The sequence below is a fragment of the Ictidomys tridecemlineatus genome, chromosome 15, assembly GCF_052094955.1.
Source record: "Ictidomys tridecemlineatus isolate mIctTri1 chromosome 15, mIctTri1.hap1, whole genome shotgun sequence".
NCBI classification, from domain to species: Eukaryota; Metazoa; Chordata; class Mammalia; order Rodentia; family Sciuridae; genus Ictidomys; species Ictidomys tridecemlineatus.
Genome location: NC_135491.1, coordinates 34474473 through 34493557, shown reverse-complemented (window position 1 = coordinate 34493557; position 19085 = coordinate 34474473). Strand labels below are relative to the sequence as shown.

General features: G+C 45.9%; 1 protein-coding gene and 2 long non-coding RNA genes across 3 annotated transcripts in view; 2 read left to right on the top strand and 1 right to left on the bottom strand.

The window, feature by feature from the left end:
• The window catches only part of Ces5a (carboxylesterase 5A), a 33342-nt gene extending 31761 nt beyond the window's left edge, over nt 1–1581 (top strand). The window contains exons 12-13 of the mRNA XM_040279582.2: nt 1199–1271; nt 1350–1581. Coding sequence (XP_040135516.2) covers nt 1199–1271; nt 1350–1581 — 305 coding nt within the window. The remainder of the gene's footprint in view (nt 1–1198; nt 1272–1349) is intronic.
• Nucleotides 678–12203, bottom strand: LOC144370866 (uncharacterized). Its single transcript, XR_013430899.1, has 3 exons — nt 12018–12203; nt 1479–1644; nt 678–1063 (listed from the first exon to the last, which is right to left on the bottom strand). It is a non-coding gene; the product is annotated as an uncharacterized LOC144370866 (long non-coding RNA).
• LOC144370867 (uncharacterized) lies at nt 10300–11806 on the top strand. Its single transcript, XR_013430900.1, has 2 exons — nt 10300–10745; nt 11430–11806. It is a non-coding gene; the product is annotated as an uncharacterized LOC144370867 (long non-coding RNA).
• Nucleotides 12204–19085: the final 6882 nt, after the last annotated feature.

Here is a 19085-nt window from a genome sequence, read left to right as displayed (position 1 = left end):
GAACTATCACTAAAATATTTAGTTGAAAATATTGCATAATCCAGGCTCCTAACTAATACAAACAGGATGTATTTGTAGACTGTGGTTTATTCGTTGTTCCATTTATTCATCCTCATCTTGTAATTCAGATCATGATAGATCTCTTATGTTGTTAAGAGAATGAAATAATTGTCATAAAGCAAACAGGGAGTGCTTCTTTTTTTTTTGTGTGTGTGTGTGTGTGTGGTGCTGGGGTTTGAACCCCAGGGGCCTTGTGCATGTGAGGCAAGCACTCTACCAACTCAGCTACATCCCCAGTCCCAATGAGTGCTCACTGAACGTCACTGTTCTTACCCAGCAGTCATGACTGAACCTGTACTTTATGATGGCACATGGATCCTCCAAACTGGATAAAATAGCCACCTGTGTATCAAATGATTAAATTCCTAATATCTGGGGGGGGGCTCCTCAAGTTAATAAGAAAAAAAATCCCCAAACCCATCAATAACTGGGAAACACTCAAACAGATGGTTTCTGAAAGGGAAGTAAGTGGCTTTTAACCACGAAAATCCACTCAATCCCACTGCAGATTTGAGAGTTGTGGACTCCCCTTGGCTGAGAAGTCATTTTTCATCCATCAAGGTGGAATGAACAAAGTATTTTTGACAGTGTGTTTCAGCAGACAAAGGAAAAAGACATTTTCATGCATTAATAGAAAAATCTTATTGACCTTTAAAAGGCATGCAGTGTTTAGTGTGGCATTTCTAAGAATTTTTGTGTAATTATACCTCCTCATGTGCAAAAGTGCATGTGCACACTAAAGCATTACTTTAACAAACAAAAGATTGGAAACAAAACAAAGAACTTGAGCATTCTTGCAGGTGTGTCATGGAACAAGACCCTGGGCATACAAGAAACAGCTGTAATGAATTGTTTGTTGAAGTGTGTATATGTATGGGGACAGGGTGGGTAGGAGAGAGGTTTCTGTGTCCCCAAGTAACCTGCAGCCAGATGGAAGAGCGGGGGAGAGACAAGGCCGACTTTCATCACGATTCTTTGCACACATCCCAGTTGCTTCTGGTAGCTGCGTATATGAAATGGGTAGAGTAAGATGGTGAGATTGTTGGGATCTGGCAGGGCGGGAGGCATCATCCCATGGGAGGTGCACTGGGCTCCTGGTGAATCCAGGAGCAGCTAGATATGTGCTTATCTCTTGCAGAAGAACCCACCGAGAAGGAGAAAGTGCTAAGCAGGACCATGATGAAATACTGGGCTAACTTTGCTCGGACTGGGTAGGTGAACCTGCTAGCCTCCCCCACCCAAAGTCCTGGAAGATGAAAATGTCACCTGGCGTCTGTTGTCACTTCCAGGGACCCTAACAGTGATGACCTGCCCCACTGGCCAGCCTATGATGAGCAGGAGCAGTACTTGATGCTGGATTTGAACTTGAAGGTCGGAGAGAGATTGAAAGAGCCCAAAGTGGTGTTTTGGACACAGACCTTCCCCTTGATTATGTCTCCATCTGGAGATCTGCTCAGCCCTCATTCCTTTCTGATCTTCCTTTCTCTGCACATGGCTTTCTTGTTCTCGTTTCCTTCTTAGAAGTCATCTTTGTGTGATTCTGATTTTCCCACTTCTGAGATTCTTCCTCAGATGAGCTGCTTTCTGTGGAGATATTTGTGGAATAAGTGGCGTTAGCTGATGCTTGACGACTTAGGAATTGTCCTTTTGATATTCCTTTCAACACCACCCAATGTAATTGGCCTTGGAAGGCAACAGGATCTCTTCAGTAAGTCTGATGAACAGTGGGCCCCTTAGTTGTTATAATAATGATCTTGTGACTCCTATGAAATAAAATCAGAATGTGAAATATGCACAACAGAATGATTCTGTGCTGATAACTCTCTCTCTGCCCCCAGCATCCAAGATGAAGTAGTTTTTCTATTGTTGTCTGTGTGGTACATAAAATAGGAGTACCCAAAGCCAACCAGGGTAGCTTTTGCCACAAGCCAAAAATGGATATCCCGGATGTCCCTGGGTTTAAGTTGGGTCTCTTTGTCTAGCTGGGCAATCATATGGGGGAGATAGGGATGTTTTGGAGGACATCTTTCTCAGCCATGGAAATTAGACATCATCCAAGGTCAAGGACCAAGAAATAGAACCCTAGACAGCCGGGGCAAAGCAGGGATGCCAAGGAGAAATGAGGTTTCCCTGATGGGGTCAAGATGACGGACCATTCAGTAAACGTGCATCGAGTACTGCTGAGTGTTGGGAGCTGCCCTGGACGAACACACCCTTAACTCCTGATGCATGAGGCTCTGACCAGTCACTACATTTTGAAATGACTTGGGTATTGTTCCAGATGGGATATCAAGGCATGACTTCAGGAGTACCCATTGAGATTGAGTTATACTCAACTATTCCTTTATAATCCTACCCCTTTGCCCTGTTTGGGATAGAATTTTCCATGGAATCTCCCTTTGTGTGTCCCTTTTTCTTGCTCTGACTTTGATTCCCCACTCAGCACATGAGATGGGTGTGGCCGTCCTAGATGTCAATCAACCTGCTGACAGCAGAAATCACAAAGCTAGACTCAACTCCCTGAAACCTGACCCCTTGCCTCATTTGAGTGACTTCTCCCCAATAAAAGGGTTCAGCACATGCCTCTCTCTTTCCACAGACTCCTAAGGTCAGAGAAGCCATCACAAGACCCAAAGAAAAACATGTTTCTCTCTCTGTGTGTGATGATTTCATGCCAGCCCAGTTCACCTGGAGTGACCTTAAGTGTTTGACAAATGAGCATCAATTGTACCTCCAATGGGGATAAGATAGTGAGCAAAAGCTTGGCCTCCACTAATAACAAGCAGACAGCCATCAGCAAACAGCTGAATATCTTAGCATGTACATTTGTAAGTGCTATTCAGGAAAAGCATGATATTTTAAGAAAATATAACAGAGGGGACTTTATTGACATTGAAGTCTTGAGATGCTCTCTGGAGAAACAACATTTATATTAAGAAAGGAGGGATTGAAGTTAGCCACATGATGGGGGTGCAGAGAATATCATATATACCATACCTAAAGAATATACTCGTTCTTTGTGTATCCATATAATCCATATAATTCCTCAGGGTACCTGGTTTTTCTTTGATTACATCAAGATTACAGTGGAGGTGCATAGGAGGGTTTCAAAGATGCCAGGAACTTCTGCCTCAGCCATCTCTAACTCAGCCTGAATCCATCCAGTTAGAGATTAGATACAGACATAGATATTCAGAACAAACAAATAAAAAGAAGAACTACAAACCACCACTCAACTCATTTTGAAAACACCATTATATTAAAGAGCATTACACACATCATTTATATGCTGCCGGCAGTCTCTGCATCCTTGAATATATTTCTAATTTTGGTAGGTATCTTGAGGGGTGGGGTACATTTCCAGCTCACCTAGAAATGGGGCCCTTCCTCCTTCCTGTCCACATGCAATTGGATACTCTATGGAGTTAAAGTTGATATGTAAGTGACATCTTTTTTTTTTCCATTTTCCTTAAGGCTTTTCCATCTGTGGTATAAGTAGAAGAATCATTTGTAGGAATTTTTCACAATTCTCAAAGCTAATTTCCCAGTACAACTGAAATATAATCTTGATCAGGACCTGGACCTATTTTTTTTTTTGAGTTTGTAGGTATTGTGGCATCCACCTTTGATTCAAAACACTGAGTTTTAATCCTGTGGGATGTATATTTTCCAAGTTGCTAGAGTCTCTTAAAAAATTCTGCTTTAATATTCTGGATATTTATGGACAAAATTTGATAAGTGATTTTGGAAATGACTCCTTTTATTTAAAAATATTATTTATGGTGTCCAACTTTGCAGAAGATGGTCTGGGTCAAAGTCGAGGCCCTTTTAAAATTACTGTTCTTACGCTCTGTAAATTCCCTTTCCTCTTTAGGAAAGTATCACTTCATACTTTTCAGCAATCCTAGTACATATCATATGTTGCAGTCACCTCTGCTTTTCCATCATTGCAAAAATATAAAATATATAATAACTTTCTTATTGTAAAAATATGATTTAATTTTAAAAATATACACTCTCCCCTTTTGTCCGAATACAATCTTGGACCTGATTGATTAAATCAAACCAAAACCAAACAGGGACAAACCACATCCGTCTTCGCCTGTAAACTTCCCTATGTCCAGCAGAGGGCAGCACTAAGACAGGGAAACTGCTTCTCCTTCCTGGAGGCTCCAGGGTGGCTGGTGACAGGTGAAATGTTAAAGAAGGGGGACAAAATAGAAGAGAAACTAAAACAAATAGTTAAATCAGAAATCAATATCATATACCTTGTTGTCCCTTTCTCTCTGTGTGAGAACAGGGAGAAGATATCATCTATGACCTAAAAAGACTAAACTCATGGGCAGCACCGAGGTCAGGGTTGCAGCTGCAGTTTTATCTTTTCTAATCTTTGTGTCTCTGGGGCAAATTTCAAGGGAGGCTCAGATACAGGCATAAAGCAGTCCTTTCTCCTAGGGCTCTTGGGGCCTTCTCTTCCCTGAGAGCCTTTTAAATTCTGGACCTTTCGCCCAGTCCCATAGCCCACTCTGCCTGTCACCACCTCCATCCATTCCCTGGGGCAGAGGGGACCATGCACAGACCTTGCACTTGGGAAGCTGCCCCACCTGGTTCTGCACCGCAGCCCATCTAGATGAGCCTCTCTTCTTCCCTCTGCGGAGATGGGTTCCACTTGGTCACAACCTTGGGCTCTGCTCAAAGTTTGTTCAAAGAATGTGCCTCATTTCTTCCCTAGGAAGCTGGGCAAGGGGAAAAAAGGCAGCCCTAGTACTTGATTGTGTCAAACATAAGGGGACTCACCAAAGAAGTGCTTGCTGGGCTCCATAGGGGACTTAGGGGACAGCTTTTTATACTTTGACTTGTAGGAAACTTTAATCATTTTTTTTTTAAACTGGAGTGATCCTCCTAGTTCATTTTTTGTAGCTATAACAAAATCTCTGAGGTTGAGTACTATTTTAATGAAAAAAGGTTGAACTAACTCACAGTTCTGGGGGTTGGAGAGCATGAGGCTGGCCCCTACTTGACTATGGTGTAGACTTCATGGCAGGTGGCATCACAATGTTGAGAACATACACAGGAGAGATCACGTGGAAAGACAGGAAGCCAGAGATCTGGGAGGGGCTAGGCTCATTTATTATTTTTGTTTTTGTTTTTTAAATAACAACCTACTCTTACAGGAAGTATCCTGGTCCTGCAAGAACTATACCAATCTCTTCCAAGGCTGAGACCCCCAGTGTGACCTCATTACCTCCTAATAGGACTACCTCTAAAAGATACTGCCAACTTCTGTTAGAACAGACAATGAAATCTTTATTAAATAATTGCCACCTCTGACCATTTTATTCTACCCTAAAACTAATCTTTGCATGATCTACAGAAATTTTCTGTTTCATTATTGCCTCCTTTGTCAGATGCCACCCCTGACCAGCCTGGGCAGCTGAACTGAGGTCTCCCGTGTGAATTTGCAGGTACATAAAATAAAACACAGAAACAATTTAGACAATTTATCTTTACACAAGTTCAGGATGGCTTCTCTGGCCCTGGGCTTCAGGCTCCCCAAAAGGGAGAGCAAGAGAAAGTCACAAGAAGCTGGAGAGAGAGAGGGAGAGGGAGAGAGAGAGAGAGAGAGAGAGAGAGAGAGAGAGAGAGAGAGAGAGAGAGAGAGAGAGAGAGAGGGAGAACACATGATGTTCAGAAGTCAGCTTCTATTGGGGGACACAGTTCTTAGAAAGTTATATCCGTAAAAGGGCAGAAGGGGTAGGTTTACAGGAACAGGTGAGTGTAACTCAGCCCTAGGGTTACGCCCACAAAGAAGACCTCCTTGCTCGGGTCACTGCCCAAGCCACAAGGAATGCAGTGGTTGGTCAGAGCCTGAGGCATCCGGACTGGAAGGCATGGTCATTCAGTGTGGCTCTCCACACTCATTCTTAGTGCCTGGTACAAACTTGCAAGTTTTTAAATTAAATATAGTACACACGGAAGAAAGCATCCATGCACATACCCATGTGCGCAACATATTATGTCTTGATGAATGTGTACAAACTGGTTGCACTTGTGTATTTTGAGAAAAGGAATGCCATCAGCCAGAAGCCCTCCAAAGCCTAGCTGCAGGCCCTGCCTCTACCTGCTCATCTATCTTCAGTGGTCACCTCTGTCCTGAATTTCTATATTAGCAAAATACTAGTTTTTCGGGGTTTTGTGCTTTATAGTAACAGAACCATGTGCTCTTGCTTTTCTCCCCACAGGGTCCACATTCAATTGTGCTGTTGTGTGTGGTCATAGTTTGTCCCTTATCGGTGTTGTAAAGTCATCCATTGTGTGACCGTACCCTGGTTTATCCATTCTACTTTTCCTGGGCATTTGGATAGAATATTAGTCTGCTCAGATTGTCATATCGAAATACCACACACTGCTGGTGTAAAACACAGCATTGTTTTTCATCATAGTTCTGGTGACTTGAAGTTCCAGGTGAAAGTGTCGGCTGGATTCTTGTCCTGGTGGGGGATCTCTTCCTGCCTGGTAGACAGCTGCTTCCTCACTGTGCCTCGACATGGTCCTTCTTCTGGGCACATGGTGATGGTGGGGTAGAATAGTTTGGTGTCTCTTCTTATAAAGACACCAATTTTCCTTGACTAGAATCCCACATTTATGACCTATTTAACCTTACTGACCTCCATAAATGCTCTGTTTCCAAATACAGTCATGTAGGAGGTGGAGCATTCAACATAGGAAAGTTGGGGAGATGGGCAAAATTGAACCTATCACAGTGAGTCTCTAGTTAGAGGTCTACAAATGATTTTTGTAGGAATATTCTAGAACATGTCTTCCTATGAGAACATGCATGTATTTCTCTTGAATATATACCTAGGAATAACTTTGCCGGGTCATTAGAATTCCATATATTAACGTTAGTAGATACTCCAAAAAGTCTCCAGAAGGGGTTGCCCCAATTTGCAGGAGAGCCCCAGAGTAAACAGAGTTCCGTCTTGTTCTCGATACAGATTTTCAGAAGGTCGACTGCACTTTGTTTCTTACTTATGAGGGTGGATTTCCTGCTTCATTTTACTGTATGAAACAACTGATTTATAGAAGTGCATACCCCCAAAGGGGTCACTCACTGGGGAAAGAGGACCATGGATGGTTGGTTGGTAATTTATCATTAGAGTCACTATTAGGTGACCAGGCATGAACTACATCTGAGGCATAATTACTTCAGTCATGTCCTTGAGCGTCAGGAAATTCCTTCCTTTTGAAACTCAATTTGGAGAGTCCTTTGCTGTCTCCGTTTTATACACTGGTGTTTGCTCGAGGTCCGCCCTTCATACTTATTGATTTCCACTCTCTCCTCTAAAAGCAGTTCTTGTTGCCTGGTCAATCTTCCAGTTTCCAATGCTCTTGTCTCCTCATCTACTTGTCCATGTTGACTTCTCCCTTTAAGAATTTTAGTTTATCACCTTTTTGTAAAAAAAAAAAAAATTGAGCGGAGAATAGAAATTGCCAGATTCCCTTTTATTCACAGGAAATAGTAAATTGTTCTCTATAAAGCATGAACATTTTAAAATAATATTTCTTTGCTTTTTTGACAACTACATTACATTCCAAAGTATGAATGTTCAATAAAATATTTTTCCATTTTCTTTTGATGGTCATTCAGAATATTTCGATTATTTGCTATTGTCACCTTCATTGAGGGGAACATCTGATATCTCACTGGGCTCACTCAGAATAATTCCTCTCAACAGTGTTTTGAAATGTAGGTTTGATTATTTCTTTTAGGTATGACAAGGCCAAGGCCATCGGCTCAGGAGATGACTGCGGGAGTTTGCTACTCACAGTTCCCACATCACCAGGGCACTCTGTGCACGTGGGGAGGGGCCGCTGAGGAAGCACTGGGGTTACTCGTCACACGGGGGCGCTGTCATCCAGAGGCTCTGTTGTGAGGGAGGGGAGGGTAAGTGGGGAAAGCAGGGTCAGGATGGTCAGTGTGAGGAACCATGGTAGGCTCTGGGACATAGGAGCTGTTCCGGCCGGCACCTGGTCCTAGAGCCAGGTGTTGAGAGCCTCAGTAGTCGGAATGGCCCCTGGCATTTTGCCAGCAGTAATGGTTGAGAGGCGAGCCATTAAGATGATGCTGGATTGAAACAGGCTGTGTATTGAGTTGTATAGGGACCCTGCTGTCCGACAATAGGGCGGCTGCTGCCTCTGGCGCCTGCTACTTTGGAGTTCCCAGTGGAGTTCTCGGGGTTCCCGGGTTTCCCGTGGAGCCTGGTGGAGGGTGAGAGAGTTCCTGGGAAGTGCACATGAAGTCCTGGTGGAGTCCGGGCAATAAAGGAGTTCCTGTTTGAACCTACAAGTGTCTCGTGGCGGCTTGGTTATTTTTGTGCCCAGCCAGACTGCGGCAGCCAGGTGGGCAACCAGTTGGTGGTCCCAAGGATAAGAGTAAGAACAAGATTTGGTTGGATTGTAGGTTCTGGAGTAGTTAGTAGGAAGGGAAGGCGCGTAGGTAAGGGATTGCCTGTCTCTAGGAATAAGCCAGGGGTTTAGATGTCAAAGTGTCAGAACAGAGGAAAACAACCAACATGGCTAATACAAGAAACTAAGGAAGAGAAGATGCCCCTTTTGAGTGTTAGGAGAGATTTTCCCAAGTCACCCCACACTCTTGCTGATTCAGTGGCTACAGACTAGGTTGAATTCGCATGCCTTGCTGGGTCTGCTAGTGGTTTGTTGATGTGACATTTTAATTGAGTCCCGTGATGCAGGCTGCAGTCCTAGCTCTTTGGGAGACTGGGGCAGGAGGACAGCTTGAGCCCAGAAGATCAAGGCCAACCTTGGCAACATAGAGAGACCCCATCTCTCATCCTCTTCCTCCACCCTGATCCCCTCTTCTCTCTCTCTCTCTCTCTCTCTCTCTCACACACACACACACACACACACACACACACACACACACACACACAAACACACCCAAAGACATTTTGTATGTGAACAGCTTGGAGATCCATTGGAGGCTCCCATGATTGATAGGATGAAAGGGGTCAGTGTAGTGACCCATCCTAACCTCCACCTACACTGAAGTGCTCATGGCCTGTGTCCATAGAAGAAAAAGAAGGAACAGACAACAATTCAGAGACTCTGACAAGAACCATGATTCTCCCCTACCTGTCAATCAGCCTTGGAAGCCTTAGAGAGATTCCATCACACCCGTGACCTGCCAGAGTGAAAAAAGGGCCAGAGGCAATAGTACCTGGGATTGGGGTAAACCTTTGTGCATCCCAGCTTTTGGAGAAGGGCATGTATCTATTCTTGTTGAATCTTATGCAAGCCCCAAAAGCCAAGCTTTCCCACGCAGAGGACTTAACTGTTTGAAAAGGAGGGCCTATCTTCACCTCCCATTGAGTGTCTTGTGTTTCTCTTAATCACTCTGATGGTGCCTCCAAATGGCTCACCTGCTTCCGTCAGACTCTACTTCCAGATACACCCTTTTTACTTTGTAGTTTCCTGGATTAATGCCGTTCAGTGATTTCCCATTGTCTGGGCATGCAGTGTGTTCAAATTCTTTCCAACTTTCCAGTTGGACTGGACCTCCCAGGGAGCACCCAAGCCTGCCTGGCACCAGTGCTAATGTCCTCTCTTCTCTTCTTCTCCAAATCCTGCCCATCTCTCAATACCCAGGACCGTCATCAGACATCACTGATTATTTTTAGTTTAATAGATATAAAAACAAAGAATTCTCAAAGGATGAAAGCACAAAAAACATCTTTCTGTTTTGAGGGAGGTCACTATTTACTCAGGTGTTTATAATATCATCTATGGCTTGATTTTTTTTTGCAGAACACTTTCTGGGCTATAGTTCAATCTTAATTTTCTGCATCAAATTTTTTTTTTTACATTTCTTTCTGAATTTCCTTTTCTTTCTTTCTGATTAAAAGGCTAAAGAAAACCTTTAGAGAATATCCCTAGCAAACAAGGACTGGTTTTGCAGTCAGGCTCTCATGATTTGATTCAAACACCACAAAAGTGCAGTGTATTTATTCTTGGAGGTCTTTCTGATGGTGCACAGACTAAATTATTAATATAAGGGATATGCATTTCTTTTGTCGTGTATTAGAAAAACAATTCCTAATATAAAGTTCATGATTTAATGTATGTTATTTGTGGCAGGGATTCCTGGGAGTTCACTAAATCTGTCCCGATTTCTTGGGCCACCTCCCTTCCCAGCCTCTTTTGGACTGATCAGGTGACTGAGTCCCTCCCAGGAGATGTGCCTGGCAGACAGGAGCGCCTCTCCAGGCTGGACCCTGGAGCCCTGTGGTCACTCCTCCATGCTCCTCCGCCTCCAGCTGACTGTAGCCACCACTCATGACAACAGAGGAAACAACAAGTGAAAGCCACCAGAGTTGAGCCTGGGGTCAGCACACTACAGCCCAAGGCCAAATCTGGCCCAGTGTCTGTTTATAGAAACAAGTTGTATTGGAACCCAGCCCTGCCGTGTGCTCATGTAACATCTAGGGCTGCTGTCCCTTCAGCAGCAGAGCTGGGTGATGGCCAAAGTGAATGTCTGGCCCACAAAACCTCCATATTCACCATCTACCATCTACAGAAAGCCTGCTGGCACCCTGGTCAAGATCCATAGGTGACCACGTGGAGGGCACCACATCGTTGACCAGAACAGCGCTCTAGCTCTTCACGTAAGCAAAATAAGCCATTGAACTTTGGGCCCATTGGCTACTGTAGCTGACTCACTCTCATTCCTTCTTTCTCAGCAGTCCTAGAGGGATGGCCTCCTGTGGACGGCCAGAATGCCAGGAGCTTGTGCCGTTTATGTTCATGGGACATATAGCTCTCCTCTCTGGGAGGCCCCTGGAGTGCTTTCAGACACTCTGACTCAGTCAGCCTTCGTACTGGACTCGTCATGGAGAAGAGATTTCTCTGAAGAAGGGTCGGAGGAGTTCCCAGAGAGAAGCAGGGATTTGAGCCAGGACCAGGGGTGTCCTTGGCATATGTGACAGTAAAGAATTTCAGCACATGCCGGTCAAAGGCATAGTCAGAGCTTTGCCTAGGAAGTAGGTCCACACTCAAGGACAGTGTGGGCTCCCTTGAAGTGAGCGGACCCACCTTGGGTTGGGGCTCCAATATTTATAAAGGGGCAGTAATGAGGGGCTGGACGAGAGGGCCCGCCAGGGTGAGCTGCACGTTGCAAGCCACTTCTCTTTGCCTTTTCACATTTCCTCGTTTTGCACGGGGCGAGCCGAGCATGTTGCTCAGGAGTGACAGTTGTTACAGTTGCTCCTGAGTGCTTTTGCATCTTGATGGCTCATGGGTGTTTCCTTTGATCAGCGCATTTCTCTCTTTATCCTGAATCCCTACCCCAGATTGAGCCCAGGGAGTCTGACCCTCTTGTCACAACGCAGCATCAAGAGCATTGGGAGATGTAAATGCCCTACAGTTTCCACCTGATGATCTGCATGGCAACGGGAAGAAGTTCCCCAAACCTCAAGGAAATGACTGCAGTGGTGAGGACCCTCGATAAAGCCAGGCTTGTTATCTAACAGGGGCCACAATAGTGGTCAAGGTTGTCATTATCTTTATATTGCTAAATGACCATTAGCCATCAACAGTGCAATTTCCACATTGAGTGACTCACTTTGGGGTGTACATGTTTGTAAAGCAGATGTGTTATTAGTTAGGATTACCCATTTACTTTTTTATTTTTGCTATTTCTTTAATTAAAAAGCAGAGTGACACATTTCTCACGCTTATCTTTAATTAGTCACAAGTTATAAAGATCTTCTGCCTAGGACTCGATACAAAAATCTCTTTTTGAATGAGTGTGTTAAAGTAAGAAGTGCTAATCTATTTTGTAAAAATTACTCCTAATAATGCAGATAGTATGCTGATATGGAGTCAAACTTTGATTGAAGAACACAGAGAGAGATTTTTAAAGGGATCCTGATGCCTACCTGGGTTCAGTGGGAGCAGCGCAGTGGGGAGCCAGCACCTCGTGGAGAGCAGGGCATATTGAAGGCTGGTGAAGGGGAGAGTCAAAGGCCCAACGAGGAGGATTGCACAACCTATTTCAAAGCAATGATCTTTGGCCACAGCGTTAGTAACAGAGGTTTCAAGGGCCAATGGCAAGGTGTCACAGTGCAGGGCTGAACAGGCAGTAGCAGGATGGCATCCTGTAGCAGATTCTTTGCATGCGGTGGTGGTGGCCTTTGTGCATCTTGTGGTCCCGGAAGATCTTTTGTCACCCCTGGTTATCAGGCATACTTGTGTGAGATCCTTTCCTCTGTAACTAACCTCCCAGGCTTATTTATTTCATTTACTTTTGTTATTGGCACCAATGACTGCATTTTGATTTTGGCAACTTGAACAATGGCAAGAACAACCAAACCCTGTGACATTAGGATGAGAATAACAGAGTTTCCAGAAACATGGCCTGTGTCCAGGCTGCTGGGGAAGAGGCCAAGGATTCTGGAGTCACAGAGCTTGAGCCGTGGTGGAAGGCGTATGAGAGAGCAGCTCGTGCAGAGACACCCTCCCCTAAGCTCCTGCTTACAAAGGGTCCTCAAGTGTCAGTTGGTGGGTTCCCTGTCTTCTGGTTTCCCAGTACAATGGTCTCCACCTCACTGACCACAACTAACAGAATGATGGTGAAGGGCCCCGTAGGATGTGGCTGGCCTGCTCTGATGTGTGCGCTCCTATATCTGTTGAGTTGAGGGGTGAATGTGAGTGGTTTGGGGATTCATTTGTTCTGCCGGCTACTCAGGACTTCAGGCCCATTCCTAGGGTTTTACTCTCCTGATCAGAGAGCTCCGCGAGGGAAACCTCAGAGATCCCCCAAAGGGAAAGCAATGACCCGGCCACCTGCCACTTTCACACAAGGGGTGAGTCAGCTGTAGCCCAAGTGACACAGGGAAACCAGGCCTGTGGAGAGACTGTGAGCTCTGGCGTGAGGCTTGGGAGACTCCAGCGTCACCTGTCATTTCAGCAGAGTCATCATGAGCTTGCACCCGAGGCTGTGGCCAGGGCGGGCAGGGCTGGGAGCGGCTGCCTCTGTTTGCAAATGAGCCGCTATCACAAGCAGGCTGGGATTCCACAGGAGACTGGGATAATCCATTCCTTCCTCTCATGTTTGGCTAAGAAAGCACCATGTGATCTTCACAGGCTGAGGGTCAAGGGGTTTGCCAGGTTTCAAAGTCCACTGAGCTAGAAAGAAAGGTAAGATGATGGTAAGTGTGTGTGTGTGTGTGTGTGTGTGTGTGTGTGTGTGCAGACCCAAGTGCTTTTTAGTATGTGTTCTGTGTGGTGTATATGTGTGTATGTGGTGTGTATAGTGTATGTGTGTGGCATATGTGTATGTGTGTGGTGTGTGGTGTGTGTAGTGTGTGTATAGTGTATGTGTTTTGTGTGTTTTCTATGTGTGTTATGTGTGTGTGCACATGTGTGTGTAGTATGTGTGCAAGTGTGTTATGTGTGTAGTGTGTGTGCATATGTGTTGTGTGTGTGGTGTGTATGCATGTGTGTAGGGGGTGCATGTGTGTATGTGTGCGTAGTTTGTGTGTTGTATGTGGGGTGTGTGTTGTGTAAATGTGTGGGTGTGTTATATATGTGGGGTGTATGTGTAGTGTGTGGTGTGTGTGTGTGTTGTATGTGAGGTGTGTATATGTAGTGTGTGTGTAGTGTGTGTGTTGAAGTGTGGAGAGTGTGTGTGTGTGTGTGTGTGTGTGTGTGTGTGTTGTGCTTGGTAACTGGAAACAGCCTTGTTGTTTACTTAGGAAGACCAATCAGATCACCCCATGTGGACGGTGTTGTAGGGTATTTTTATGACCTGGGTTTCTTCCCCAGATAAAAACAAGAGAGGAACCCCAATACAAGTCAACCTCAGTCACTTCTAGGGACACATCCTAGTGTCACAAAGCCCTCACCCCCTGCAGAAGTCCTCCCCCACCTTTGGCCACAGGAGCGGAATGAGAGCCTCTTTTTGAATTTCCGTCTCCAGGAGCTGCTTCAGCTGGGCCTGTGGTCTTGGCAGGAACCCATGAGCGTATTCAGGGCTGGTTGGTGCTTTCTGGCTGTGGTTACTGGGTGCCTCTTATGTCAATATTGTTCTTGCCTGGGCAAGGGTAGGCTTGCCAAGCGACCTTGGGAAAACAGAAGACCTCTGCCCAGGTCCTGCTCTGGCCTTTCATCACCTTTCAACCCTGCCCTCCTTATCCTGGGCTAATGAACTGTTAAGGCCACTCTGTACAAAATCCAAGTGTTTTGCCTTGTGATTAGGCTGTTAGTTTAACACTTCCCTGATGTATTAAACACAAGGAGCAGTTATGGCCGCCATAGGGAAGAAGCGAAAGGCCTGAGCGCTTGTGCAGACTTTCATGTTGGTTGCTGTGTGAACTCAGGCACCTGGACCCACCTGTGGACCTGCACTTCCTGTGAGCAAGAAGGAAAGAGTTAGGTCCGGACCTGCTGCAGTCTGCTTTGGCTGCTGCAATAGTCCTCACAGGCTGGGTGACCTAAGTGGATGGCTTAAACAAGTTTATTTTCTCTGGGTTCTGGACACTGACAGGTGCGGGCAGGGCGGCTTTCTCTGAAGTTTTCTTCTGTGGCTCGAAGAAGCCTGTCCCCCCTTGTTGCCGCCCCTTGGCCCCCTGTGGATAATTCCCTTAGTGTCTGTCTGTGTGTCCTAATTTCCTCTTCGTATGAGGACACCACACATGTTAGATCAGGGTTCACCTTAATGGCTTCATTTCAGGGTCATTTCCCCTGACTCTCTCATTCTGAAGGTTAGAGTTTCACTAATGAAATCCTGTCCCTTACAGTACACCACTCAACTCACGACATGGACATGGGTCATTTGGAAGCAGACCCAAGACTAGGAATTCAAAACTTGGGGAGATGCAGGAAATAGCGAGGGGTGAGACTGTGAGGTAGGGAAGGCACAGCTGCCCACAAGGGGTCCTTATGCGGCCACTTCTCACTGTGGCTCCTTGGAGCTCAAGCCTGGGAGAAAACTGGCGGGAGGGGTGGGGAGAATTTGGTTTTGAAAGCTAGTCCATCTAACAGGCGAGGGCGCTGGGTTATTTGGACACCAAGTCCATTCAGCTGTTGACTGACAGCTACTCCCAGGGGTGGGAGGGTCCTGGGGCCCTGGTGTCATTGTCCTGCCATGCACAGAATGGCCTTGCTCCACTTCAGGACATCCTTCAAGCAGGAAGGAGCTCCTGGCAGGTGGGAGTCGTTGGAAGTCACCTGAGGCCACTGAGCTGTGCTGTGAGGCCCAAGGGGAACGGCCAGCCATTGACAGTGGCTACTGTACACTCTGGTTCTGAAGGCCACGCTCAGGGCTGGGTGAGTGTGCGCACACCTGCTTGGGGAAGAAATAGAGACCCAACTGGCAAAGTCCCCGTGTCACAGATTACAAATTAATGACAACCTTCCTGCATCTGTCCCAAAGCTGTGCAGGGGCTCAGACATGATAGGAATGGGTTTCTTACTCATGTGACATCCAGGACTCTGCTATAGATCAGGGAGAAGCTGTCACCCAAGTACAAATCAGAGTGTGTACCTTCCTAGTCCCTGAGGGCCTCCAAACCTTGCCTCCTCGCTGAGCTGACCCGACCCAACCCCGCCTGATGCCGCTCCTATGCCATTGGCCAAATACCAGGGCAACTGGGCCACTCAGTCATTTCTGGCTGGGCACTGCTTTGGCAACAGGAAGACTCCACCTGGGAAGGGAGATTGTGGAGTCTGAGTGGTCTGCAAGTACCTCTCCCTCCAGCCTCTGCCTCCTCTCTGGACCCTGGAACTCTTGCTTCCAGCCACCTGCCACCTTCAGGACAGCTGCACAATCAGCCACTGCCCATCCTCCCCAGCAGCCAGGAGGATCCAGAGGGATCAGCAGGAAGTTCTGAGTACTTCAAAGGCATCAACGTGTGGAAGATCCCTGGAGAGAAAGGCTACCCCGGATCTCCCACAGGCCTGGCAAATGGGTTCTTGATGCCCCACAACATTGATTGGTCAAAAACGTTTGGCACCACAGCAGAATGGTTAAGAGCAAGGGCTGGTCAGCACACAGGTTCCGTCCAGCCCTCAGTGGTTCTCTTTGTGATGTGTGATCTTGCCCTACCTCCTCAACCACACTGAGTGACACTGGACCCTCCATTCTTGTCCTCAGAGCCCATCTAATAACAAGAACAAGGTTTTGAGAGAAAAGAAAATGAAGTGTTATTGATTTGCTAGCAAAGGAGAATGCAGCAGATGTGGGTCTCAAAGCATGTGAATCTCACTGGCAGGGAACACAGGGTCCTCAAAAGAGTCATACAAGGGCTGGCATCCAAATATTATCAGTAGATAGATCCAGCTATTGTCCTTGAGTTCCCAGGTTTGGAGTTTTTATTTTTGTGGGCGGTGAAGGGCAAGATAGCTTGGCCTGGCATGGGAAAAAGGTTCATCTTGTCTTCCTGCTGTTAGGGAGGAGAAGAGGGGAAGGAGTTTTAAGATAAGCCACCTGATGCTGAGCAGCAAGTTTGTACTCAAATCATAAAGTAGACCTCAGTTACATCAGGAGCTATGAGTACCCACCTCCAGGGTTATCCTGAGTGTCAAATGCACAGTTCCCTGAGCCCAGTGCATGCCTCACAGTAAGCGCTCAAGAATGAATGTGTGAACAAATGTAAGTGGAAAATACTAGCAAGTGAACACTCAATATCACAGCCAAGAAATTGCTATTGTAATACCAATTAGAAGTCAATCTTCTAGCTTTATTCCTATGCAAATAAAGACGTATATTATTTCTAAAATGGGATCACTTTATATATAACTGGAATTAAAAATCTTATTTTATTAAACTACATTGAAAAAATAAAAGCTAGTCAATCCTCACCAGGGAATGCTATTTCACCAAGAGAACACATGGGCTGTCATGCATGAGGCCCTGTGTTCCACTCCTAGCACTGCAAACAAACAAACAAATATTCAACAGTAACAGAACTGCATGCTACTGTGTACATGAAGCATCCAACAGCAGGTGCAATCAAAGATGCCAGGCACAAAAAGCCACAGGTTGCATGATTCTATTTATATGAAATTTCCAGAGTAGGCAAAATCCACAGATACAAAAGTAGACTCATGATCACTTGGGGGCAGGGAAGAGGGAATGAGGAGACAGGGAATGAGTGTGAACGTGAAGAGGTTTCCTTTTGGAGCGATGAAAATGTTCTAGGATTGGAGAGCGGTGATGTTTGCATGGCGTTTTAGCATACTCAAAACTGCTGAACGGTAATTTTAGCCCATGTTTTCAGTTTTCTTGGGTACCCACCTAGGAGTGCAATCCCGGTGCCACGTGGGAAGTCTGTCTCAATGTAGGAGAAACTGGCAAACAGGCTCTGAAGCAGCCTTCAGTTTTATAACGTGTGCTTTCTCCCTTCACAATGTATTCTGACGTCTTTCCATGTGTGTCAACACATAGAGATAGAATATGGAGCGATTCCTTAGCCAGCTGTACCCCAGTGCATTTACATAAATCCCTAACATTGGGCGCTCAGTGATCCAAGAAAGAGGCCTTGAGCATGTTCCTTGTGTCCCCAGCAGTTTCTAAACAACGTTCCCAGGTGCACCCAAAGCCTTTTGTATCCTCCTAATTCAGTGTTTTCCCATGTGTTGCAATGATTGCTCCCCTTCCCTGCCCCACATCTGTCTTGCCTGTTACCTGGCCAGAAGATGGACCATGTGTTCATTCATCTTTGTATCTACAATACGTAGGCAAGGGCCAGGCATCTTAGTAAATGTTAGAAGAGTGAAAAAACAAGTAAATGGATGGATTTACTATCAGAACATTCTGCCCCAAATCCCTGCTCTGAAAGGTAGTAAATTCCCTGGTCTTGGTTTTGTGTGACAGGAGGCTGGGAAGAAATATTGGCAGAAATATTGTAAGCTAATTTAGGCATCAGAAAGAGATTGGATAAAGTGTTGGACCACTTCTAAAGTTGAAAGCCTAGAACTCTAGGAAATATAAGCCTAGCAAAGCCAAGGGATCTGTGCTGATTTCCCAGCTGAGCAAATCTGGGGCTGTGAGTTGCTCTGTGTGTTGCTCTATAATGTCCCAGCTTGTTCTGAAGACCTCAGACCAGATCTTTGCCCTGTCGGAAAATCTCTGCCTGCTGTGTCTGACCATGGGAATCTCCTAGTACCTGAGGTTAGAAGTCTATAAGGGAGAAATTCTCCAGTGAGAGATTATTGGACAAATTTGTTGCTCTGTGTAATCTGAGGGTTGGGTAGGGAGTGTTAGATAAGAGAGGACCAACTCCAAGTGGGAGTGGCTGGGAGGTCTCAATGGATGCCCTAGTGGCTTTTTGTCATTTTAGACTATGCAATTGGGCTGGGTAGGCGGGATTAGGGCAGGTCTTAAGTGCATTGCCTCCAAATGTCACAGAGACCTCCTTGGCCCCAGAGCTGTCCTTCCACGATGTGGCTTTATACTTTGGTGTTAGCCTTTTCATCTGCTTGCACAACTTGGGGTGAGTCCTTCTGAAATACAGATACCAAGGGCCACAGTTGGAAATCCCTTTCCTGCATGGAGGTGGGTGGAGGTGCACTGGGGAAAAGGCATGATAGTTCCCGTCCCGCAGTGGTGCTCACACTCTGGACTTGGAATTAGACTTGGAGCAGCTGAGCCCAGCCAGCCTGGGCCAGCCAGCTGCAGACATAGGCATGGGGAGGCAATGGCCAACCTCAGGCCTCACACATGAGGAATGGAGAGAACCTTTGTCTTGATTATTGGTCCACAGCTGGATAAATTGTGACGCATGACTTCACACAGTATTAAAAATGTCAACTCAGGGATGGAGTCAGGGTCTGAATCCCAGCTCAGCACTTTCAACTGGGTGTCCTTGGGCTAGGTACTTAACTTAGCTGTGCCTGGGTTACCCTGTCTCTAAAATAGGAATGAAATTGTCCCCACCTTTTCAGGCTCTAGTGAGGATAAAATGGATAGTTCTTTCTGAAGCACTTAGGATGGTGCCTGGTCT